Source organism: Diorhabda sublineata, chromosome 3 (assembly GCF_026230105.1).
Source record: "Diorhabda sublineata isolate icDioSubl1.1 chromosome 3, icDioSubl1.1, whole genome shotgun sequence".
In the NCBI taxonomy this organism is placed as follows: domain Eukaryota; kingdom Metazoa; phylum Arthropoda; class Insecta; order Coleoptera; family Chrysomelidae; genus Diorhabda; species Diorhabda sublineata.
Genome location: NC_079476.1, coordinates 25,800,323 through 25,827,871, shown reverse-complemented (window position 1 = coordinate 25,827,871; position 27,549 = coordinate 25,800,323). Strand labels below are relative to the sequence as shown.

At 33.1% G+C, this 27,549-nt stretch overlaps 1 protein-coding gene across 7 annotated transcripts in view; it reads right to left on the bottom strand.

The window, feature by feature from the left end:
* The window catches only part of LOC130440913 (uncharacterized), a 65,620-nt gene that overhangs the window by 8,156 nt on the left and 29,915 nt on the right, over positions 1 to 27,549 (bottom strand). For 4 of the 7 annotated variants that reach the window (XM_056774275.1, XM_056774278.1, XM_056774276.1 and 1 more), the window contains 6 exons: positions 13,259 to 13,393; positions 7,653 to 7,721; positions 4,912 to 4,981; positions 4,701 to 4,825; positions 3,851 to 3,929; positions 1,570 to 1,866 (listed from right to left, as the gene is read on the bottom strand). In XM_056774275.1, the coding sequence (XP_056630253.1) occupies positions 1,570 to 1,866; positions 3,851 to 3,929; positions 4,701 to 4,825; positions 4,912 to 4,981; positions 7,653 to 7,721; positions 13,259 to 13,393 (775 nt within the window). The remainder of the gene's footprint in view (positions 1 to 1,569; positions 1,867 to 3,850; positions 3,930 to 4,700; positions 4,826 to 4,911; positions 4,982 to 7,652; positions 7,722 to 13,258; positions 13,394 to 27,549) is intronic. The other 3 variants (XM_056774279.1, XM_056774280.1, XM_056774281.1) reach the window with 2 other exon arrangements.

Here is a 27,549-nt window from a genome sequence, read left to right as displayed (position 1 = left end):
CCGGCCGTTGGAATATTAGTCACAACGATTTTTACAGAAATTACCTGAAAATGGCTGGAAAATATCTTAAATCACGACCACAAAAGTTATGAATTCGATTGGAAATTTTGAGACGGAATAAGGGAGAAATTAGATAGGTAGAGGACGATTCAGAATACATTCCGAGGTTTTGGTGATTTCTCGAAAGGTGGGCGAGGGCGATAACAAATTAATTTTTTCAAAAATTGCAATGTTAGAGTTGAGAATAGAAGTGACTAATGTGCCACAATACGTGAACAAAGTTTTTTCTTCAGGCTAGAGCTTTCTTTTCTTCTTCTTCCTAAAACTTCGAAGTAATACTGCAAAAAATCAACTTTCCGGCCGTTGGAATATTAGTCACAACGATTTTTACAGAAATTACCTGAAAATGGCTGGAAAATATCTTAAATCACGACCACAAAAGTTATGAATTCGATTGGAAATTTTGAGACGGAATAAGGGAGAAATTAGATAGGTAGAGGACGATTCAGAATACATTCCGAGGTTTTGGTGATTTCTCGAAAGGTGGGCGAGGGCGATAACAAATTAATTTTTTCAAAAATTGCAATGTTAGAGTTGAGAATAGAAGTGACGAATGTGCCACAATACGTGAACAAAGTTTTTTCTTCAGGCTAGAGCTTTCTTTTCTTCTTCTTCCTAAAACTTCGAAGTAATACTGCAAAAAATCAACTTTCCGGCCGTTGGAATATTAGTCACAACGATTTTTACAGAAATTACCTGAAAATGGCTGGAAAATATCTTAAATCACGACCACAAAAGTTATGAATTCGATTGGAAATTTTGAGACGGAATAAGGGAGAAATTAGATAGGTAGAGGACGATTCAGAATACATTCCGAGGTTTTGGTGATTTCTCGAAAGGTGGGCGAGGGCGATAACAAATTAATTTTTTCAAAAATTGCAATGTTAGAGTTGAGAATAGAAGTGACGAATGTGCCACAATACGTGAACAAAGTTTTTTCTTCAGGCTAGAGCTTTCTTTTCTTCTTCTTCCTAAAACTTCGAAGTAATACTGCAAAAAATCAACTTTCCGGCCGTTGGAATATTAGTCACAACGATTTTTACAGAAATTACCTGAAAATGGCTGGAAAATATCTTAAATCACGACCACAAAAGTTATGAATTCGATTGGAAATTTTGAGACGGAATAAGGGAGAAATTAGATAGGTAGAGGACGATTCAGAATACATTCCGAGGTTTTGGTGATTTCTCGAAAGGTGGGCGAGGGCGATAACAAATTAATTTTTTCAAAAATTGCAATGTTAGAGTTGAGAATAGAAGTGACTAATGTGCCACAATACGTGAACAAAGTTTTTTCTTCAGGCTAGAGCTTTCTTTTCTTCTTCTTCCTAAAACTTCGAAGTAATACTGCAAAAAATCAACTTTCCGGCCGTTGGAATATTAGTTACAACGATTATCGACAGAAATTTCGATTTGATTCATACGAATATTGTTGATGACGTAAAGTCACGTGGCAGAAGACCTCGAGCATTTCTACTTTACATTTCATATAAATTAATTATAAAAATACCTTGGGTAAAACTTTCTATTATCGTAACGGCTTCTTTTTGTTCTTTTTTCTTTTTCCTTCCGCTTTTTCTGGGGAAAAACCTTTCCAATAGGGATAATTTTTCGGTTTTTTCGTTGGAGTCTTCGGGTAATCGAGAAAATATGTCTTGGGATTTGCTACCCGCGTTCGATTTGCTTCTGTTTAGTTTGTTGTCGGTAGAACCTGGTGGAGTCAAACCGGGCGGTAAAGAAGAACATTTTAATTGGGTTTCTGTTAATGTTTTTGTCGAACTCATGCTATATAGTTCGATTAGGGACTCTGCAAAGCAAAATTTTCTGCATTAAGGTAAGCGTACATGCGAAACAGCACAAAAAATGGTGTTATGTAAGAGATGTTATATCAACATTTTTTTTTAGTGTAAACATGATGCTCGTTATCAAAATTTGTTTGTTAATCATATTCATTAACTACTCTATTTATTTTTTTAGGATTAATTAGATATATTAAACTATTAAATAATAATAATGAATGGATAATAATCTAATTTGTGTTGTTGAATAATTTTTTTTATAACAAACAAATAATTATTCCAAATTCTCACATTTAAAATTGAATTATTTTATATATTCCCGCACATTAAGATATTTTCAAAAATCTGGCAACAGCGCGACTAGATATTCATTATATATTACAAGCTAAAAAAATATCGATTATTTTAAATGATTTCGATATATGTGTAATCGATTTAATGGTAAATTTTTTAATCAGTAATTTACAAGATTGATACTGTCATTATTATGATGTCATAAAATTAACAAACAAATTTGCTATAAAAAAATCGAATTTTCATTACGAAGAAGCTACAATATATTGCAAAGCTGAAGCAAAGCGATTTACTGTATCAAAAGTGTTTAAATATTTATTAAATTTAATTATATGATACCTAAAAATGATTAAATTTATTTTTAAAAAAAGAAATTTTTTCTTAAATCCCTTTTACCAGGATCAACCGGAAGTACGTACGTTGCTTAGTAACGATTATGTCACGTCACTGGCGTAGATGGAAGATATTTATATCGACGGCCATTTTATTAGTTCATTTCGATAATTGAGGTTGTGTTTGTAGTTTATGGAAACTAACGTTTATTTTTTTGATATTATGAAAATTTTTGTTAGTTTATAAGTGAGTGTTATGTGTTTTATTTAATATAAATCTAAATTTTATCAAAAAAAACTTGTGTGTAAGAGTGTTAATTGTTTATAAGCAAAGCCAGTGTATAGTAAAGAAATACACGAGTTATAAGGAATCCAAAAAGGAGGAATTATTGCAGAAAATCAACGGCAAGTTCAGTATAATAATGTAATTTATTAATCCTGATATTTCAATAATAGATTAATTCTGTTAAAGAGATTTATAAGTTTTAATTACAAAAAAAAATGATTGATTATTCTATATACAGTGAAAAAACGTTCGTTTTTATATATTTACTGCTTAAACTATTTATATAGTGTTAAACTGAAAAATATAAAATCGTTACATTACTGAATTGAATTATAACATGAATTTCACAACGTGGTGTTCGTTTTTATAACTTCAACCTCAAGTTGTTCTTGAAATTGATTTTACCAACACTAAATTTTTCAATATTTTACGACTAAATTTCAATATTTTAAAAAATATACATCGTAAATTTTCGATAATCTACTATCCTGTGTCATGTTTTGTAATAAAAATTACAATTTTATTCAAAGTAATGCATATTAGAAAAACAATACTAACATAACCTTAAAAATTGTAAATAGGAGAAAATATTTTGCTATTGAAATTAATTATATATAGTGGTAATAGAAAAATATATATCAAAGAAAGAAAGATGCCAAATTTACTTTATAATCATCAAAACAAGGAAATTAAACTGAAAAACGAACACAACTACATTTTGGATTACTAGATGAGAGGGTAGAAATATCGTTTCATTGTTAGTTATTTTAAATGAATTATTTAATTAAATAGACGTGCAACAATTCAAAAATGATATTATTTCAAGAAACACAAAATCAAAAATTGTTACGCTTGAATAAAATTGCAATTTCTGTTGTTGAAACAAAAAAATTTTAAAAAAACTACGGGGGGTGACCTTAATTTTATGTTCATCAGAGTACATAGTTATGAAGTTTTGCGTTGGACACAATTGATACAGCTAAATCAGTAATACTTTTACAGTTAGCATTAAAAACAATTTCAAAATTGTAAAAATAAATGATTACTGTATTAATTATAAATTAAATCAAATATTCTCACCTTTTTTTTGAATCTCAGGTGATAAACTTCTAATAGATGAATCCTCGTTTACTTCCGGAGTAACCGGTAATGCTGTTAGCTAAAAATTTATAATCGATACATGAAATTATAGTTTTAAGACAAAATTAGCTGTAAATTGAAAAAATGGGACCACAATATGACAAAAAATGGAAATTAATCAATGCTGTTTCATGTAATCTGCGATATAACCAAATGTTATGAAAAATTCCGCATTATGGGCCCTAGAGCCCATCCTGTCCGCCTATATTGGAATTCTAAAATACGGCGAACGCGCGGCGCGTTTGATATACCCGAATTAGTTTGATGTTTGTTTTTATATAAGTTTTATCATAGTAGGCGATTTCTGGGAAAGTTTATTTATTTATTTGTTTCGTTTCTTCATTTTCTAGAATTTTCGAGAACTTCGTTTGGAGATATAAACGATTTCGTTTATCGCAGTTTAATTTATAATAAATAGTCATAGTGAACAGATCGAATCAGGAAAATAACCAACAAATTTAAATAAATTAGTCAAGTGTAGCGTAGAGTGTTTATATAAATTAGTTAAGTGTAACGTGAAGTGTTTAAATAAATTAGTTAAGTGTAGAATAAAGTGTTCAAATAAATTAGTTAAGTGTAGAGTAAAGTGTTCAAATAAATTGATTAAGTGTAGTGTGAAGAGTTTAAAAAATTTAATTATGTGTAGAAATTGAATAAATTAGTTAAGTGTAGTGTAAAGTGTTAACTTTTTATAGTTTATAGAAGAAATTATGAATCAAAATGGATTATTGGATATATGAATTGTTTAACGAAGACGAATTGGAAAAAAATATTTAATACTAAAAAATACCTGCTGTGTTCGACGCCTGCGCGGTGCTCCATGCGTTCGTTTCGGTTTAACAGATACCCGGTGGTGCGCAGCGCTATGGTTTAGAGGTGTAGCTGTGGAATTAGTCCCGAATTCCGAGTTCGAATCTAATAAATAAATACGCGATTTAATAATTTGAAAAAAAAAAATTAAACAGTAAATTAAAATTTTATTTGGAAAATAATGAATTTACCTTGTGAATGTTTCTTATCGTTTAACGATAATTTCGAAGAATGTCTAGAAGAAGCCGCTTCGGAAAACTCCTGAAAACATACGATATATACAGGGTGTTTATAAAATATAACATTAACAAATCAAAGTAATTTTTTGGTGATATTATTCTTTATATTCGCTTGAAAGTTCTCCACATATCTTTTCAACTTTAACAGTTGATTGTAATAACGGCAATTTTAGCCCGCCATAAACTAGTGTTACGAACTCGTTCACTAACATAGACCGTGAAGCCGGTGCTGTTTGATAATCTTAAACGATGCCAAAGTTCGGTAAATGAAAATAAATATTTACATCGTGTAGTGACTGATTTTATAGAGTTGGTTTATAGCATTCTAGAATCTTAATTATTTAGAAAAACATTGGATATGAATAAGTAGCCAAAGTTAGTAAATACTTAGTATGGGGATAGTAGAGAATAAACCAAAGAGTGATTTAAATAAATCAGTGTTTAGTAATGGATATTTTGGTGAATAGTTAAGTGTTACTGAATAATTTAGTGGATAGTGAATAGTTTAGTGCACTTTATGCTAGTGTATAAATAAATTACGTAAGTAAAGAATACCGTGTGTATAAATTCATTTTAAAGGGACAGTTGTGGTATTAAAAGTGTTTGATTTGTACTAATTTTATAATATAGAGTTCCTCTTGGCATTAAACATCGAATTTTTTTTTTCAAAATATTTTGAATATGAATATAAGGAATTCTATAAATGTTTCTCAAAATAAATTTTCTCTTCAATAGCACTAGAATTTCTAATTAACTAGACAGTATATTCAAAAAGTTTGAGAAATTATTGCCAGCTGTCACATGTCAAAATTGTCCACAAATTTGACAGAAAGATTAGTTTTAATACTCATATAAAAATACTGCATGGATAACAAAATAAACTAATGTTAATATAATTAAAGAAACCGAGAAAAAGTTACGTAAATATCATTTTGGAAGTGTTATAATCCTTATAATGTTTTGGAAGTGGTACACTGGATTTGAAAGTGTCCATACCATGGACATTAAAGAGAACGCGCGAACGAATAGTATCCCTGAAATATGGAAAAAATGAGGCGCTGCGTTCGTTAAGAAATTAAATTCGTTAGCAGCTAACTTAGCCATTAGCGCGGCTGGTGGCTGAAAAATGGATGTAAACCCAACAAATTTTCAGGGGGCTCTCCAAATTCGATAGTTTAGGGGCTCTCCAAATTTCGTAGTTTAAGGGGCTCTGCAAATTCCATAGTTTAGGGGGCTCTCCAAATTCCGTAGTTGAGGAGGCTCTCCAAAGTCAATAGTTCAGGGGCTCTCCAAATTCGATAGTTTAGGGGATCTCCAAATTTCGTAGTTTAAGGGGCTCTTTAAATACCATAGTTTAGGGGCTCTCCAAATTTCGTAGTTTAAGGGGCTCTGCAAATTCCATAGTTTAGGGGGCTCTCCAAATTCCGTAGTTGAGGAGGCTCTCCAAAGTCGATAGTTCAGGGGCTCTCCAAATTCCATAGTTTAGGGCCTCTAAAATTTCGTAGTTCAGGGGCTCTCCAAATTCCGTAGTTGAAGGGGCTCTCCAAATTCGATAGTTCAAGGGCTCTCCAAATTCCGTAGTTCAGGGGCTCTCCAAATTACGTAGTTCAGGGGATCTCCAAATTACGTAGTTCAGGGGATCTCCAAATTACGGAGTTCAGGGGATCTCCAAATTCGATATTTCAGGGGCTCTCCAAATTTCGTAGTTTAAGGGGCTCTTTAAATACCATAGTTTAGGGGCTCTGCAAATTCCATAGTTTAGTGGCTTTAAAATTCCGTAGTTCAGGGCTCTCAAAATTCCGTAGTTCAGTGGCTCACCAAATTTCTTAGTTGAAGGGGCTCTCCAAATTCGATAGTTCAAGGGCTCTCCAAATTCCGTAGTTCAGGGGCTCTCCAAATTACGTAGTTCAGGGGATCTCCAAATTACGTAGTTCAGGGGATCTCCAAATTCGATATTTCAGGGGCTCTCCAAATTTTGTAGTTTAAGGGGCTTTTTAAATACCATAGTTTAGGGGCTCTAAAATTCCGTAGTTCAGGGGCTCTCAAAATTCCGTAGTTCAGTGGCTCTCCAAATTTCTTAGTTCAGGGGCTCTCTAAATTCCGTAGTTGAGGGGGCTCTCTAAATTCGATAGTTCAAGGGCTCTCCAAATTCCGTAGGTCAGGGGCTCTCCAAATTCCGTAGTTGAGGGGGCTCTCTAAATTCGATAGTTCAAGGGCTCTCCAAATTCCGTAGGTCAGGGGCTCTCCAAATTTCGTAGTTGAGGGGGCTCTCCAAATTCTGTAGTTTAGGAGCTTTCCGAATTCCGTAGTCCATACGATGATACTGTACGTCCAAAAAATGAATTTTTTCACGCATTTAGAGCGATTTTTCTCCCTCAATCGATACAATAATAATCATTATTAATTATTTCCCTGTACAATATACCGGGTGTATCCGAAAAAATAACTATTATAAATATTCTAACCAAACAAACTATTGAATGAAATCAGGTGTAAATTGATAGGAAACATATAGAAATGTATTTAGTGGTGATATCTATCGTTCAGACAGGGAATTATATTGATCTATGGTGATAATAGGGTGAAAAATATTTATAATATATATTATAATATATAATTTATATAATAAATTATTATATTCTAAACGTTTTGTTTCCGGAATTAATGAAAAAATAATAAAAAAAACGACTTACGTCATCTTCGTAACTACCCATACTATGTAAGGACCCATCGCTACAGGTACTATGTGATTTTGTTGGGTCCTGAAACAAATATATATATATAAGAACGTATTGGAAGGATTATATATCTAATTAAATAAACCTCTGTCCCGTCGTAAGGTAAAAAAATTCTAATTCTGTTAATCCAACGCGTGTTTTTTTGCACTAACCCATCGTCGTATCCAAACATTTGTTTCAATAAACAAACAACTTTACAAACTACGTTAAAATCATCCCGATATCGAATGCAACCGCCATGAGAAACCGTACAAACGAGCTTACAACAAAAGTGGAAACTTTCTATCTATGAACGCGGTTAACAATGGCAGTGGCGGTACAAAAAGGGAACATTATTTCAATATAAATCATCTACCGTAATTAACAACCGTTAATTATCGTCTATTTACTGGAAAAACGCGTAACGACAAGTGATACGCGAATCACACTGTATATTTTGAAATGCGAATCAGTTCTAAATTATTTATTCGCTTCGACGTGAAAAACGACTACATAGATGATTTTTTAAGTTAAGAAACAACCAGAAATCACAAGAGGTCAAATCAGCCGAATATAAAGGATGTTAAATGAGTATTATGGAAAAATTCGTTTGTCTGCAAATCAAACATCAAAAATGCATCGTTAATAGTGCCCAACAAAAAAAAAGTTTCATATTTAACGATACGAGTGGTATTCTCTCAATCATATATTTCTTATAGGGAATTTGATGTTGTGACACCTTTTAACTGTCAAAAAACGTATAAATAAATGTTTTTGTTGCTAAATTCGTTCGATTTTAGGTTTCTTCTGATTGAAAATAAAATTTTAAAACACGTAGAAAAATGAAGTATTCAATCTTCATCGAAATTTATATAAATCTAATTTTTTGATTACGCCGTGTGACTGACACACAGATGGCGCTGCCATTGTCAAATCCGTATGATGTACCAACTCTATTAGTCAGAAAAAAGTGACAGCCCTATGGATTCGGGTGTTTATTAACCATTGGTTCTTCATGAACAAAAAAATACTGTACAAGCTGAATTTAAACGTGGTTGTACAGACACTGATGACGGTGAACGTTCTGGTCGTCCAATTGAGGTGGTGGAGATCGAAAACCACAAGGTGTCGATGATTCAGTGCAGTGTTTGGATCCATCACTTCACTCTTGAATCAAAGCGATCATCATCTGAATGGACTACAGTCGGTGAATCAGGTTCGAAGCCACTACAGGCAGCTGGGACGGTTGTGACTCTTCAGTATTTTGCGATCCGCATGGAATATTGTTAATCGACTAATTCCAAAACTACAAAGAGTTGTTTGATTGTTTGAATGCAAAAATTAAGAAAAAACAGCCACATATGTCAAAGAAAACAAACACTGTTTCACCAAGATGATTAAATTGAACGAATCGCTTCCTCATCGACCGTATAGTCCAAATCTGGCCCCGAGTGACTACTGATCTCAAAAAAATGCTCGCCGTCAAGAAAATTCAGCTCAAATCAAGGAAAAATTGTTAAAACTGAAACCTATTTTGATGTAAAAGACAAGCGAAGTTAAAAGTGATGTGTTAACTGTCACCGATGTTCCAACCACCCTATAGTCCCGATATACTCCCTGGTGAATAGTTTCATTTACCAAAAAAAAAACAACACCTCAAATAGATTTATATTGATGTCGTAGATGAAGTTACGAATACATTTGTCAAGGACAATTGATAATATCAAAATTTCATAAATTCCAACTATTATCGTTGCAAGGAAACGTGTCCCAAAATATTGGGACTCATCTTTTTATCCTATATTCTTTATCAAAAGACTATAACCATTTAGTGATAAAATGAAAGCATATACAGGGGATTTTAGAGAACAAACTTCTATTTTATAAGAAAATCAATTTTTTGTATTCCGATGTTTGCATAGTTCGAATGTAAGGGCGTTCCGGAGGTTACTTACAATAAAAAAACCCGAAGATGAAGGAGATCGTCACTGATAATTCGTAAATTTAACTAGTACGTACGTTCCAATAGGAATATTCTCATGGAGTGTTAGAAAATGTAATAAATGAGAATTTTTTTTGGGGAGCGTACGCCACTGGTACAATGTGTAACAGAGTATATAGCCGTATCAGTTGTTGCATTGTCTAACTATGGGGTATTATGTAAACGCTAGACGCTTTCGGACACGCTAGATACGGTCGTGTTCATTTCCTTGTGGTATACATTTAACAATTTGGCAAGTTGTTGTTCTTGATCTACATTTTCATCCCTAATATCGTTATATTTCATCTTATATAAAATCTTTTGAAGAATTTACTTGGTTTTTGGGTTGTAAGCAATTTCACGTGGACTGGAAACGAAACGCGTGATATTCCCGCTTACAAACATATTGTTTCTACAGTCATGAACAAAAAAATCGATTCAGTTGATACCATGAGTAAAAAAACTGAAAATCTTAAAGGCATCCGCCCGTTTTATGCAAGCGGTCAACGAGAAGTGGCCAAAGGGCTGAACTTGGGTCAATCTGCTGTTTCCAAAGCTCAAAGTTCTTACCAAGATTGATAACATTCAATTTAAGACGCGATTCCAGATGATATTGTCTGGATTTAGATCCTATCGTGTACTTATGGTATGAAATTAAGAGAAAATTTGGGGCTAGAAGTCTTGTAACAAGCACGAAGACGGTCTAAGCTAAGACTAATAGCTCTAAGAGGAGAATGATATAAAATGACGCTCCGGAGAGCATGAATTTTTCCATTACTAACTCCCTAGATAGATGAAGTTACGAAAAAATGATACAACTTATAGGGATTCACTTAATTTGCCAGCCATGACATAGCTGAGGTTGCGGCGACTTCTTGGTAAAGAAGAAACATTAAAAAAAGTCGTCGTACTCGCACAACTACATTTTTTACCGTTAGCAATAAGTAAATGATGACATTATCGTGGTTTAATAAATAATGCCCAAAATGTCTTTCGTTTCGGTACATCTACATCGGAAACGATCGTCCCGGAAGTACCTCGCATGACCAAGAGATGGCGGTAGTTACTTGACAAATACCACTGTAGTTTGAAGATGCCACGTTGTTCAGTATTTGTTTGACAGCCTTCAATAGTGGCCATGGCCTAAGCCCAACCAATATAAAAGCTGAACTAGATTTAAACGAGGCCGTACGACCTGCAAGGACCAGCATCCCAGTTATCGATCAAATGAGGTGACGACTCCAGAAATATTGAACAAAATCCACTGGATGATCATCAACTACTGTAGTTTGAAGATACCATCAATATTGAACGTTTTCATGGTCTTAGCAGAACCAAAATAAAAGCTGAACTAGATTTTACTCTAGGCGAGTCTGATCCTTCGTTATCAACAGTAAAATATTTGGTATCAGAGTTTAAAGGAGGCCGTACGACCGGCGAGGACCAGCATCCCAGTTATCGATCAAATGAGGTGACGACTCCAGAAATATTGAACAAAATCTACTGGATGATCGTCGACTGAAAGTGCGCGAGCTAGCAGACTTAGTAGGCATTTCAAAAAGTGTTGTACATCGCATATTAACTGGAAATTTGAACATGGAAAAGCTGTGCACAAGATGGATGCCGCGTTTACACAAGATGTTTACATCGAGTGTTTGGCAATGTTTCAAAGAAATAAAGCAATGGATGGATCGTGGGTCTATCATTTCACATTCGAAACAAAAGAACAAAATAATGGACTGAAAAGGGAGAATTGGTTCCAAAGACCGTTCCATCTGCGAACAAGATTGTGGCGTCGGTTTTTTGGGATGCGCGTGGGATAATTTTCATTGAAAAAGGAAAAACAATCAATGGCGAGTATCATGCATAGTTTGAGCGTAGAAATCAAAGAAAAACTTGGCTAAGAAGAAAGTATTCCATTAAGATGCTTCAGCCTACACATCCGTTATTGCAATGGCCAAAATTAATGAATTGAACACCCTATTCGCCAGATTTAGCCCAGTTGAATTATTTTCTATTCCTAGACTTGAAAAAATGGTTCGGTGGTCAAAAAACCAACAATGAAAGGATGATTTCGGTAGTTAATGGCTATAATGGACGTTTTTTGTATTTGAAGTTGCGCCGTAGCAAAATTTATAACTTTGAATAATGTTTAAATTAATTATAACTGTCCGCGTGAATGTTTATTATAGGAATCTCCGTTATAATTTAGTTTTGAGGTCACGTATCTCTAGAGATTAAGTGATTTCAGTTTTTTTTTACACATATATATATATATGTATATCTATCTGCGCTTCCGTTCGACGATTAAACTGGGACCTCATTTTGAAATAGCAAACAGGTTTTTGATGTGCAATGACTAGTATGCTTGATATTTTTGAATAAATATGTTATATTATTATTGAAACGACGCCATATGAAAATTAATTTTTCAAATTTCCCCCTCGTCAATACGTCAATTGAATAAATCAAATTCGACTCGAAGTAAAATAAAACTTAAACGTATTAAATACCAAATTTGAAACATTTAGTTTCACAAGAAAATTATTATTATTAATTATTGTGGCTGAGGTGAATTTTTTCAAACAAAAAATACTTCAAGTTTGAGCGATTGAAATAGATTTGAGTTGTATACAACTCAAATTTTGAGACACGGCAACATTTTGCATGGTGAACGTACTCAAAACGTGTTGTACGAGTGCTAATTGAGTTTCGACGTGGATTAAACGAATAGCGATCAACTTTGGTGATTGAGCACCATCCCGATAATGATCGCACTCGCTACAATGATGAAGGTCGTCCGAAACGGCTGTAGTGGCAAACAACATCGACACTGTATCGATTTGTGTGAAGAAATGCTGAAAAGTAAATGGTCGCTTGTTGGTACACCAGAAGTTGTTTGCCAGAAAATCAGGAAAACTTATCGTAGAAAACGAATGATTCTCCGCCATGAAAATACGAGTTATCACACATCAGTTCAAACAAAAAAATTTTTAAACAGTCAAAACATCGAATCGATGGGTCATAAAAGATCAAAACTAATGTAGCAACCCTCGTAACAATCTTAATATTAAAATTGTGGCGCGAAAGTGCGGAATCAGCCACAAACAAACAATGAACTAAAATAAAAAGAAGAATGTGATAATAATAAACAATGCACATAATTTTTTCTACTGTTTTGTCTTAATTAAATGAATATACGAGGTGAAACGGAAAAATACGATGATAATAACATTGAAAATGGATATCAGCGATATAAAAGAAGAAATGAGTCGGTTAAGGACGTTTTTCGAACTTAAAAACGAATGAAAATTTGAAAAAAATGTTCAAAACCACGATTTTTTTCTATTATTTTTGTCTTTTATCGGGTAAAATAAAAACCTGAAAGTTGGACCAACGTTTTTTTTTGTAAACCACGAGTCGTAAATTTGAACAGTATATAATTTCAGTTATTTTTTCAAAAATAAAAAAATGTTTGTCAAAAAATACAGCGACTTTAAGTGATTGTTAAGTTTGAAATCGTTTTTATCGATTATAACATTTGCTTTAACCCTCGTATATACGCAACATGGATAAATGATATGTCATTTCGTCAACTTACTTTAATCGCAGTCTTTTCAATATGAAGTCCATCGGAGGCAGTTGGCGAGTTACACGAGCTGTGTGGTAAACCTTCATCGTCCTCACTAGTATCACCTGGAATCGTCCTTTTTCTCAAAATTTCAGTAAGCTCGTTCTGTAACAATCAATTTTAATATTCTAAATATTTTTTTTTTCAATATTTTTCTAAAAACTTTCGATTATTTTCTACTAAATAATCAGATTGCCCCTGTTTCCCCTAATTTTAATTCTTCATTATAATACTGGTTCTATTAGTTAATATTACATGATGTTACGTGTCGTCACGTTATATGAGTGTGTAGGGTATGTAACCAGAGAACCATGACAGCTCGTGAATTTACGTGTCACGATGTTAATGTGTTTATTATTTATTAGGGGAGATCGGGTATATTTTTGGGATAACAAATATTCCAAGGTAAGTTTTTGTAGATTTTTTTTTCAATTGCAATATACAATACCAGTCGAAAATTATTATAACCAGCAACATAATCAAAAATGTCACCAAATAGATTGAAGTTAGAGAGATGGAAGGGGTTACAGTTCTATGCAATTGCTATGCACCGTTTGAATAATTAAGGATTTTATTAAAAAATTTGAATGTTTTTTTTTTCACTAAAATTGTTGTTAATTCAATATAACTGTTAGTGATAATCAAAAAAACCGTAAACATATTACGAATTCAATTTTTTGAAAGTCAACAAACTCGATATAATAAATGTCTCAAATTACCCAAACTCTAGCTTTCTGATGATGTAATGTTTATACGAAATTAATGACGAATGTGATGAAACCACTTCCATTTAAAACATTTGTAATATTTCCTTGAAAATAAGTTGCTTTTGTTTATTGTTCAACAAATGAACGATAGAAATATATTTATGGTATTTGTTCAATCGATTCATTCAATAAGAATATTTCTTCAATATTCTGCTACAAATTAATTTTCATATTTCTGTTTTTGTTTTAATAGCAACCAGTAGTAACTGCGAATCAGATCTGGACGAGAAAACAAAACGAAAGTCGATTAATTTGTTTTTTTCCATTATTTGTGATTGTCTCATTAACTCGGTGACCTGATGTACAAAAAGTCACTATTTAATTATTTTTTCCTTCTCCAAATTGTTACCAATATCAAACAGTGACATTTTCTCCTATTGAAGCATTTTTTAGGTCTAAAACCAACCAGTAATCACCGCGAATCAGATCTGGAGGAAATATTGGACGAGAAAACAAAACGAAAGTTTTTTTTTCCATTATTTGTGATTGTCTCATTAACTCGGTGACCTGATGTACAAAAAGTCACTATTTAATTATTTTTTCCTTCTCCAAATTGTTACCAATATCAAACAGTGACATTTTCTCCTATTGAAGCATTTTTTAGGTCTAAAACCAACCAGTAATCACCGCGAATCAGATCTGGAGGAAATATTGGACGAGAAAACAAAACGAAAGTTTTTTTTCCATTATTTGTGATTGTCTCATTAACTCGGTGACCTGATGTACAAAAAGTCACTATTTAATTATTTTTTCCTTCTCCAAATTGTTACCAATATCAAACAGTGACATTTTCTCCTATTGAAGCATTTTTTAGGTCTAAAACCAACCAGTAATCACCGCGAATGAGATCTGGAGGAAATATTGGACGAGAAAACAAAACGAAAGTTTTTTTTTCCATTATTTGTGATTGTCTCATTAACTCGGTGACCTGATGTACAAAAAGTCACTATTTAATTATTTTTTCCTTCTCCAAATTGTTACCAATATCAAACAGTGACATTTTCTCCTATTGAAGCATTTTTTAGGTCTAAAACCAACCAGTAATCACCGCGAATCAGATCTGGAGGAAATATTGGACGAGAAAACAAAACGAAAGTTTTTTTTCCATTATTTGTGATTGTCTCATTAACTCGGTGACCTGATGTACAAAAAGTCACTATTTAATTATTTTTTCCTTCTCCAAATTGTTACCAATATCAAACAGTGACATTTTCTCCTATTGAAGCATTTTTTAGGTCTAAAACCAACCAGTAATCACCGCGAATCAGATCTGGAGGAAATATTGGACGAGAAAACAAAACGAAAGTTTTTTTTCCATTATTTGTGATTGTCTCATTAACTCGGTGACCTGATGTACAAAAAGTCACTATTTAATTATTTTTTCCTTCTCCAAATTGTTACCAATATCAAACAGTGACATTTTCTCCTATTGAAGCATTTTTTAGGTCTAAAACCAACCAGTAATCACCGCGAATCAGATCTGGAGGAAATATTGGACGAGAAAACAAAACGAAAGTTTTTTTTTCCATTATTTGTGATTGTCTCATTAACTCGGTGACCTGATGTACAAAAAGTCACTATTTAATTATTTTTTCCTTCTCCAAATTGTTACCAATATCAAACAGTGACATTTTCTCCTATTGAAGCATTTTTTAGGTCTAAAACCAACCAGTAATCACCGCGAATCAGATCTGGAGGAAATATTGGACGAGAAAACAAAACGAAAGTTTTTTTTCCATTATTTGTGATTGTCTCATTAACTCGGTGACCTGATGTACAAAAAGTCACTATTTAATTATTTTTTCCTTCTCCAAATTGTTACCAATATCAAACAGTGACATTTTCTCCTATTGAAGCATTTTTTAGGTCTAAAACCAACCAGTAATCACCGCGAATCAGATCTGGAGGAAATATTGGACGAGAAAACAAAACGAAAGTTTTTTTTTCCATTATTTGTGATTGTCTCATTAACTCGGTGACCTGATGTACAAAAAGTCACTATTTAATTATTTTTTCCTTCTCCAAATTGTTACCAATATCAAACAGTGACATTTTCTCCTATTGAAGCATTTTTTAGGTCTAAAACCAACCAGTAATCACCGCGAATCAGATCTGGAGGAAATATTGGACGAGAAAACAAAACGAAAGTTTTTTTTCCATTATTTGTGATTGTCTCATTAACTCGGTGACCTGATGTACAAAAAGTCACTATTTAATTATTTTTTCCTTCTCCAAATTGTTACCAATATCAAACAGTGACATTTTCTCCTATTGAAGCATTTTTTAGGTCTAAAACCAACCAGTAATCACCGCGAATCAGATCTGGAGGAAATATTGGACGAGAAAACAAAACGAAAGTTTTTTTTTCCATTATTTGTGATTGTCTCATTAACTCGGTGACCTGATGTACAAAAAGTCACTATTTAATTATTTTTTCCTTCTCCAAATTGTTACCAATATCAAACAGTGACATTTTCTCCTATTGAAGCATTTTTTAGGTCTAAAACCAACCAGTAATCACCGCGAATCAGATCTGGAGGAAATATTGGACGAGAAAACAAAACGAAAGTTTTTTTTCCATTATTTGTGATTGTCTCATTAACTCGGTGACCTGATGTACAAAAAGTCACTATTCAATATTTTTTCCTTCTCCAAATTGTTACTAATATCAAACTATGTCATTTTCTTTAATTGAAACATTTTTTGAGTCTAAAAACAACCAGTAATCACCGCGAATCAGATCTGGAGGAAATATTGGACGAGAAAACAAAACGAAAGTCTCTTTTTCCATTATTTGTGATTGTCTCATTAACTCGGTGACCTGATGTACAAAAAGTCACTATTTAATTATTTTTTCCTTCTCCAAATTGTTACTAATATCAAACTATGTCATTTTCTTTAATTGAAACATTTTTTGAGTCTAAAAACAACCAGTAATCACCGCGAATCAGATCTGGAGGAAATATTGGACGAGAAAACAAAACGAAAGTCTCTTTTTCCATTATTTGTGATTGTCTCATTAACTCGGTGACCTGATGTACAAAAAGTCACTATTTAATTATTTTTTCCTTCTCCAAATTGTTACTAATATCAAACTATGTCATTTTCTTTAATTGAAACATTTTTTGAGTCTAAAAACAACCAGTAATCACCGCGAATCAGATCTGGAGGAAATATTGGACGAGAAAACAAAACGAAAGTCTCTTTTTCCATTATTTGTGATTGTCCCCTTAACTCGGTGACCTGATGTACAAAAAGTCACTATTTAATTATTTTTTCCTTCTCCAAATTGTTACTAATATCAAACTATGTCATTTTCTTTAATTGAAACATTTTTTGAGTCTTAAAACAACCAGTAGTCACTGCGAATCAGATCTGGAGAAAATACTGGGCGAGGAAACAAAACGAAAGTCGATTGATTCCTTTCTTTCCATTATTTGTGATTGTCTCATTAAATCGGTCACCTGACAAAAAGCTCTACAAACAGTATAGTTTAATATACGAGGATGGTACCAGAAGTATCAGGCACAACAAAGAAAATACAAAACTTTTAGCTCCATACATTTTTCCCAGCGATTTCCAATAAGTACGATACCCTTTTTTAATAAGACTTATCCATTTCCTAAACATCTTTGACCACTAAGGCGTGTTTTTGAAGTCTGGTAACAGAAAATAATCCGAGGAGGCTGAATCTGGGGAATAGGTAGTCAGTAAAAACCCTTAGATTTTAACCATTCTCGTAGTATGTTTGATAATCGTAGTGTACCCGTGTAACTCTCAAAAATTAATCTACCTGAATCCCTAATCAAAAACCTCCCACAATTACTAATGACTACACCTAAAAAATTTAGTTAACAAGCAATCGCACTAATGTCGCTAATGTAGTACGTCTATAAACACCCAAACCTTAATTTGCCCTTATTCCAAATTCCAAATTTGTGTCTTATTTTTGTTTCATTTAACGTCGTATAAAAAAATTTTGGGAAAAAAACGTGATAAAACTACTTTTCTAAGAAATGCCCCTAATTTTTCGAAAATTAATGAAAAATGTGTATATTTATGAGAAAAGTGAAGTAAAATGATAAAAATCATTTAGTATTCTACAGAAATGTTTCTAAAAAAGTTGATGTTTTCAAATTTTGAAAATCAAAACGTAAATTAACCATCAAATATGGTTTTTCGAAATAACCAAAGAAAAAGTTGTTTTTTCACGAAACAAAAATATTTTTAAGTGACTCAACTATAGTAATTTTTTATTTCTTGGTTTCAAAGATACTATACAAAAATGTTAATTTTAAAATTATAAAAATACAAGTCTTCAAAAATCACACATTACAAGTTACTTCCATGTTGATTTTGCGTACAACGTCAAATTAATTCGATAAAATTGAACGAATTAACCCTCGTATCGATCGTTTTTCACTAAAAAAGTTGAAATTTTAATTTTACCCCAAATTAACCCTACAGAATAGTTCGATCGCTTTCTGCTTAGTATTAATGAATACCCCACTAATACAGTGTACCAAATTTGTTTTTTTTTAAGTTGGAAAATGCAAAAAATTTAATTCTGCCCCCTATTGTCATATTTTGGGCTTTCTTAATCGCCTCCGCATAACGTATTTATTCATTCCAAATAAATAATCAAATATTCGTTTTTTTATTTTGGTATTATTTAAAATTGAACGTAGAACTCACCCATATCCTTCTGAGAATATTCATAGCAGGATCTGTCGCCCTTCCCCAACATCTACCACCAGCACCGCTCAATTCACTCAAAACTTTCATTCCACTACATCATTTTTAATCAAATTAAATCACAATTTTAATATTTTTAATATCAACGTGTACAAACCGCACTTTAGTCAACTTCCTCAAGGAAATTCCATTCGGTTAGAATATAAAAAAAAATGACACCAGAAGTACGCGAAAAAAAAAAAGATGGCGATAGTAAAATACGCGTGTATAAAAGAGAGAGATAGTTATGGTCACTCGCAAAAGGTCGAACGGCTACTGACATATTCCGGCCGGTTATGTAAAAGCAAATGGTATTACTTTGAATGTTCCAAACTGAAACCCGATATAAGACGATTGGATTAATTATACATCGAGATGGTAGAGGTAACTTGCAACTACAAGACGAACCAAGAAAGGGGGACATTACGTATTCTAAATAATTTGTCGTGAATGGATCCAATTACGTAAATATCAGGTTTTCAACTATAATTTTGACATTAATACAAATACAAACTGATATTTTATACAACAATAAACACAGCGAGTTTGATTACTAAAAAAAAACACAAAATATTGCGTTTAAAAAATATCGGATAACAGAGTTTAAACGAGGCCGTACGACCTGCAAGGACCAGCATCCCAGTTATCGATCAAATGAGGTGACGACTCCAGAAATGTTGAACAAAATCCACTGGATGATCGTCGACTATAAAGTGCGCCGGTAGTCATTTCAAAAAGTGCGCTACATCGCAAATTAACTGGAAATTTGAACATGGGAAAGCTGTGTGCAAGATGGACGCCGCGTTAGCTCAAAATGGAACAGAAACAGCGTCGTGGAGATGTTTCCATCGACATGGTTTCAAAGAAATAAAGCCACGGATGGATCGTGGGTTCATCACTTTACATTCGAATCAAAATAATGGACTGAAAAGGGAGGACCGTCTCCAAAGAAGGCAAAGACCGTTCCATCTGCAAGTTCCATTGACCATCTTGAAGATATGCAAGAAATAAAGCGAAAACAACCGCATTTGGTTAAGAAGGAATTGTTGTTGCTATCTCATACACCCTATTCGCCAGATTTAGCCCACTCTTGCCCCAGACTTTTGTTTTCTTATTTTGACAATTCGGATTAATGGCAAATTAGATTCTTATATTGTTCTAAAAACAAAGAGAAGGGAAAAAGATTCGTGAGACAAGTCTGGGATTAAATTTCAACGTGTTTTTCTCTGATGAGGCTCATTACAACTTCTACATGCAAAATTGTCCCTACTGGACTGGAAACATCAAAGGTCGTTATAAAGTCATGAAGTCTCAGTTTTATGAGAACGAACATTGTCGCTCGGTTATTGTCACTTTAGAACGTGATGATTATCGATATATTTTTCACAAAAGTTACAAATTTTTTAGATTTTAATATATACTCAAACAATTCTGAATTTGGCCCTCACGAAGTCTAGAACTGAGTCCAATTGACATTTAATTGACCAGAAACCGAGTATTACAGAGCTTACTTGACACGCAGTTGATGAAAAATTTTAGTCATCGTTTAAGAACATATTTGGATGGTGTTATTTTTAAAAATCATTCCACTTTTATGTAGAAAAAAAAATTTTCATACTGTACGTGTTTTTATGTTTTTTAGCCCAATTATGAGGCACCTTGTATATCCGTTTAAAAAATTTCTTTAATTTCCTTATTATTATTAAAGTATGGCAACATTGTTTGAACGTGATATCATAATTCCACTCTAAACAGCCACGGTCATGAAATAACAGCTGGCAGAGAGTACAGCGTTGTCGGCTTTAAATTATAATTCTATTAAATTATAAACGTCTAATTTCTGTAAAAATTTTTATATTACAAAAAACCGTATTTAAAGCGTAAAAAGGGCATGACATTGAATACTGTTCATATTGTAGATGTTTATTGAATTGAATAATCAAGTGATAATTTTGATTATTTACCTAATTATATATATGGAAAAAAATTTAATATCATTTGGATACTTCATAGAAAAAAAACATGTTTTTTTAAATTCCAAAGATGAATAGTCGTCTATTATTACAATTTTTGAAAATTGATGAAGACATATTTATGGAAAATACGCACTACTCCTTTCAGTGAAAACAATATGGCAACATTGTCATTATAATCCGTTATTAAATTATGACCGTTGCTGTTTAAATTCTTGCGGCTACGACGTGCATTTTTTATAATGTCAACATACACTGACTGTGGTGAATAAATCGAGCAAGGTTGCTATAAAAAGTGGATATCATGTTAAAATAAAATTTTAAATTAATCTCGTTGTTAATTATCATCGACATAGTTGGAATAATTGAATATCATTCAAATAACTCGTGATTGAAATCGAATACCGTAGCTATCGATCAAAATTAGACGTTTTAGAGATTTTATAAAACCCCGGGAGTTGTGATAAGTATTTGTGGTATTAATACGGTACGTTATGTGGATTAAAAAATAGATTTATTTTTATTAAGCAGTTATTTTCGCAAATAAATCTTTTTTTCTGCTTACATTGAATTATATATTTATAATTTAACTGCTTTAGAGCAAGTAATAGAATCTATAAGCGAACTCATTGTAATAAATATGTGAAGATTCTTGGAAATGCTCAGGAATCGAATAATTAGATGGTTGTTTAAGGGAGGTTTCCACTATATAGTACAGTCAAATTAGGCGATTTTGAGATAAAACCTTAAATTAAATTTGGCGGTTTTGATTTTCTAGATTCTGGAAGGTTTTGGGATACTGAATAAGTCTAGCAGCTCTTAACAAAATTATGGGCATGGATTTTCGAAACTTTGTGACTTGATATTCAAAAAAATTTTGAAACGCGAATAACTCGAAAACTATGAGGAATTCGAAAAACACTTCCGTAACAAAAAATGTAGAGTAAAAAATTCTCTACAAAAAAGTATTGTAGGTATTTGTCCCTAACCTCAAAATTATCACCTTAAAATGGGTTTATACTCAAAAAAATTTTGAAACGCAAATAACTCAAAAACTATGAGGTATTCGAAAAAAACTGCAGTAACAAAAAATGTACAGTACAAAATTCTCTACATAAAAGTATCCCAGGTATTCCTAACCTCAAAATTTTCACCTTAAAATGAGTTTATACACTCAAAAAAATGTTGAAACGCGAATAACTCGAAAATTATGAGGAATTTGAAAAAACTGCGGTAACAAAAAATGTAGAGTAAAAAATTCTCTACAAAAAAGTATTGTAGGTATTTGTCCCTAACCTCAAAATTATCACCTTAAAATGGGTTTATACACTCAAAAAAATGTTGAAACGCGAATAACTCGAAAATTATGAGGAATTTGAAAAAACTGCGGTAACAAAAAATGTAGAGTACAAAATTCTCTACAAAAAAGTATTGTAGGTATTTGTCCCTAACCTCAAAATTATCACCTTAAAATGGGTTTATACACTCAAAAAAATGTTGAAACGCGAATAACTCGAAAATTATGAGGAATTTGAAAAAACTGCGGTAACAAAAAATGTACAGTACAAAATTCTCTACAAAAAAGTATCCCAGGTATTCTTAACCTCAAAATTTTCACCTTAAAATGGGTTTATACACTCAAAAAAATGTTGAAACGCGAATAACTCGAAAATTATGAGGAATTTGAAAAAACTGCCGGAGCTAAAAATGTACAGCACGAAATTCTCTACAGATTGGTCGTCAAGCATTTTTTCCTAACCTCAAAATTATATTAAAATGGGTTGATATACTCAAAAACATTCATAATATTAGTTTTTAAATCGGAAGTATGATTTTCCGGAATCCTTTTCCACTTTTTTGGAATCTTCATATCAAAAAACTCATTTGGGTAAAATTTGGTCACAATCAGAAAGTTTTTTGTCCCATTTTCATACCAAAGGAGGGGTAGGTACCCTTTGAAATTTTGAATAATTATCACTTGAACAATTTATTTACTTGAAAATTAAACAAAACAACGTTGCTAAACTTGGAGTTTGGTATAGATACACAGTTGTTGTTTAAGTCCAACAAGAACTCGGATAAACGCGAGAGGTGGCTGAACAATCTGAAGAAGACTTAAGGCATCTAACCTAGACCCAAACAAGCCAGCTACTGGCCCCGAATTAAGCCCAACCTGTCTATGATTTGCCAGATGACATGTAGCCGTAGCCCTACAGAAGACCTCGGGAAAGATTCGCGCAGTATTGTATAAGAACAAACGTGGCATTTGGAGGAGGTTCCTGGAAATTTTGGGGAACCAAAAACCGAGATGGTTTTTATTGAAACTAGCGGTAGAGCTGGGGAATTATCGGCGAACCCACAAATCCTATCGAGCATTTATGGGATGAACTTGGACAAAGAGTTAAGTCTAGAAATCCTGCACAAGCCGTGAAATCGGACCTCAAAACGGCGCTCACTGAAGAAGCATTAAGCAAGATCGAAAAAAGGTTTATTCAATCCGTGGAAAAGAGATTGAAAGCTGTTATTAGGGCAAAAGAAGTTTTTTACTAAAAAAATTAGCTCAATAACAACATAAATCATTGGAAAGCTAACTTTGAGTGGCTAAAATCAGAAAAAGAATGATAGCTCGAGATTTTTTTGCTAGAGCGTGCGACTGGATTCGATTTTTTCGCTCACGACTGTATATTTGACGTTTTTAGTTTATTACAGGGTAATGCATTAGAAATTACCCACATCTTACCATCGTTATTTTCGTTTGATAATAAATATGAATGGAAATATTTTATTTAGCTGTGTTAGAATTTCCGACACGACTGACCTTCAATATCTATTAATAATATTTCTTTGAAACATATGGCTTGTACTATATAAAATGCCACAGTCGACTGAATTCAACATATTTGATTTCATTGAAGTCGATCTTGTGGAAAAAGTCCAATTTTTTTATTTGTTATAAACAAGCGCAGATGATACAGTCAAATTCGTTAGAGATGATTTTAGTTAAGTTCCTGACCTAATCTAGAGATGGTGGTAGTTACTTGAAAAATACAACAGTAGTTCGAAGATGCCACGTTGTTTAAACATTTAAACAAATTTAAACCACACCTTCATCTCTAAAAATTTAGAGAAAACATTTAATATCTGGATAACGGTAAAGTTTAGGTATAGTATACATGAATTTGCTTTATTTTTTACCCCTGAATGCATTAAAATAGAAAAAACCGGGTGGTTCTATTTAAAAAAATAAAGAAATTTGATATTTATGAAGTTAAGCTTTGAACACTTTTTATACACACCCTATATAAAATAAAAAATTTATCAATATAGATTCAAATACGTCTGATTTTGCTAAAAGCAACCGAATAAAAATCATTCTCATATTTTTAAGGGTATTCCCCTAAAAAAATAATTTGTAAGGGTCTGCAACGGTCAAATTTCTTAGAAAAAAATTAATAACTCAGAAAGTATGCATTTTTAAAAAAAGTTTTCGAACAAAAGTATACCAAAATTTTACGTAGATTTCAAAAGTGTATCAATATACAGGGTGTTCTATTTAAAATAAAAAGTTATAGTCAGCTTCCGGTAGAACCGGAAGTCGGTCATCTTTGAAAATATTTTATTTAAAAAGATCGTATCCGAAAACCGAAACGTAGAAATTTTCATGATTTTACTATAAGTATTCTGCCAGATACAGATAGTTTTAGTCCTGTATATATCACAACCCTTAACCGGCCTCTTGAATCCCTCTAAAAACCCAACAATTTCACGAATTTATATCGAACCAACTCAATTAAATTTTATTTCTAGGAGAGGCCTACTAAACGACCAACAACAGATGATTATTTTTGTGTCAAGTTAATCAGAGGTCACTATAAAAAAAATTACGTAAAGTGTGAATCATTGTACGTGGCATTGAACAATAAAAAAATGCCGTTTTTTTTTCAATATATCTATATTGAATAAGGGAGTGTATCTAATAAATTAAATCAATTTTTACCATCATAGTACAGAGTGTAAAAATCTGTAGACACAAACACGTAAATTGTCGTTATATTCAATTCGATATTTAACTTTGAGTGATTCATAATCAAGACAGTAGATCGATAGGTTAAAATTATCAATTTCCATAAACTACAACTTGGTCAAACTACAAGACCTGAACGAAGACATTGTAAGCAATTTCCTCTCCATTCTTCAAGCAATAGCTGCATTCCGAATCATCCATGATGCTTACAACATGGAAAAGGCTTCTTGGCAAGAAAAGCAGAAGACCCAACTGTTTGCGCCTCATCTTGTCTCATACCAGGCGTTTCCATCTGTTTCCTTAACGACTCTCTTACGAGCAAACTTCTCAGAGACGTTACAGCTACACCAAGAATGAGTTCTGAGCTCCTTGGTAATTTTGCTGATCCCAATCTCTTCGTTGCTCGACAACCAAGTTCGAGTTGCTCCAACGCAAACAAATCTTTGACAATCTCATGTCAAACATTTTGGACAAACATTCGGTGGTGTGGTGTTTCATCACCAAAAGTCGGGACACCGCTGTTAGTTTAGTTCACGTCGAAAGTCATAGACAAAGTTAAAGTTACTGTTTTATTCACGGATGAGTTTGATTAGGTTTGTAACACTTGAATGATCGAGAAAAAAGGAAAGAGATTATCAGGGGAGGGATTTGTTTATTCTAGACTTGAACTGAATCGATTTCGTTGATAATCAGTCTCTGCCTGCTCGAAGATACATCGACTAAGAGCTCCTAGAGGCGGTGATCCCAATACTCGGAACAAATGGTGATCACTGGCCTGCATGATCGTACTCTTCCTTCTGGTGACTTAGATCTGCCGATGGAGTGCGTTCGAAATTTAATTTCTTCGATGACCAGCATAAACAGAAGACCCATCTGTTTGTGCCTTATGTTGTCTCATACCAGGCGTACTTCTCAGAGACGTTACAGCTACACCAAGAATGATTTCTGAGCTCGTTGGTAGTTTTGCTGATCCCAGTCCCGGTGCTCGATGACCAGTTTCCCAAAAGAGCTGGACCCTGCAGTTATAATTCTCTATGTACTGTTTTGCACACCACGACAATCCAAAGGATTACTAGTTCGAATGTTATGAATAAGGCCATCATTTTTAAACGTCTACCTCATTGAAAGATGGTAGTGTGTTTCAAAATTAAGAAATATCTGTTTTTCCGTAGAATATTGTTCCCTTTCCAGTTTTTTATGCATCAAGTGATGCTATAATTCAGTATAAAGGTCTTCGAGTCCAACATTCACTGTTTTTTAGCCTCCAAATGCTTATTGTTAACTGACGATGATGCCTTTTGGTCATTACTCATCAAAATGTTTGAACAGACACCTATACCGTCCTTAAGGTTCAATTCATGTCGTAACCTCCAAAGATAGAAGATCCAAAATAAATTCAAGGACTCTTGTTGGAATAGGATTAACTCTATCACCATCCTATGTTTCCTTATGTAAAAAGAATGGGGAAAAGCTCGTGGATTTGACCTCATCACTGGGGAAATACTGAAGCAACTTCCATGAAAAGTTGCAGAGGTTATTATCATACCTAAGCCAGATAAACCTTTCGAGGATGTTACATCCTACGAACCCATCTGTTTGCTGTCAGTTATTTCGAAATTGTGAGAAAAATTGCTACTTAAGAGACTGAAACATATAATAGAGGAAAGGAGCATCATTCCACTAAATCATCGACCTAGTTAATAGAATCACGGACGTAATCAGCTGATTCCACAAGCTCGCATTTGACGTTCTGGGCGTCTGCAGGCGGAATAGCGACCTTTCTTCTATGATCTAAGTTGTCCGAGTTTCTGGTCAACTCTGAATCGCCGAATTGCTCTGTTCTGTATTGAATTGAGCATCTTAAGGATATGCTTGAGATCCGAACTCAAATGTACGAGCCTCATTCCAAATATCGACGAATCTGGGTCTTGTAGAGAATTAGGAGTTGTTGAGGAGCTTATAGCTCTTTGGTCACAAAGAAGTCTCTAAGTTATTTAATCTCAACACCCAACAAGCGATTTTGTGGCGACTAGTTCTTTTAGAGTTTTTTTATAATGAAAAAAGGCCATAGCAATTTAAGGTCTTGAATTATAACGAATATTCATTCACCAGCCAAGATTTGTAAGAATGAAATCAAAACCACAGTTATGTGTCATTGAAATCCATCCTGTTTTGTTTGATAACATTCTTTTAGATAAATCAGTCGACACAAAGAAAATCTTGAACATTACGTAGATATAAATAAATGCTAACTATATACGAGGGTTATCCAAAATATTTCTGATCTCTACATAAAGAAATCTGTATTTGTCGATAGGATTTGGAAATACACAGCAAAAAAACCTTACAATTTATTTTTTTTTTTTTGGATTGGAAACTTATTGTTAGTAATCGAGTGTTTCAATTAAGCCTTTTCTATCATCAATAGACGTGGAATTTTTTTATTTCGCACCAGAATCATGGTTGTTTCAAAGGTAGACATATCCCGAGCTGATGCACGCTTGAGGTAGCGAAGTCTACCATTCACCATGCACTTTGACGTTTCCAAAAGACTGGTAGTTACGATTGGAGGGGTGAGGTTCGGTATGGACTTAAAACGGCACTAAACTAAACAATTTGCGAATCAAAAGTCGGGACACTGCAGTTAGTTTAATCCACGTCGAAAGTCATAGACAAAGTTAAGTTACTGTTTTATTCACGGATGAGTTTGAAGTCTATAACACTTAAATGATCGAAAAAAAAAAGGAAAAAGAAGATCAGGGG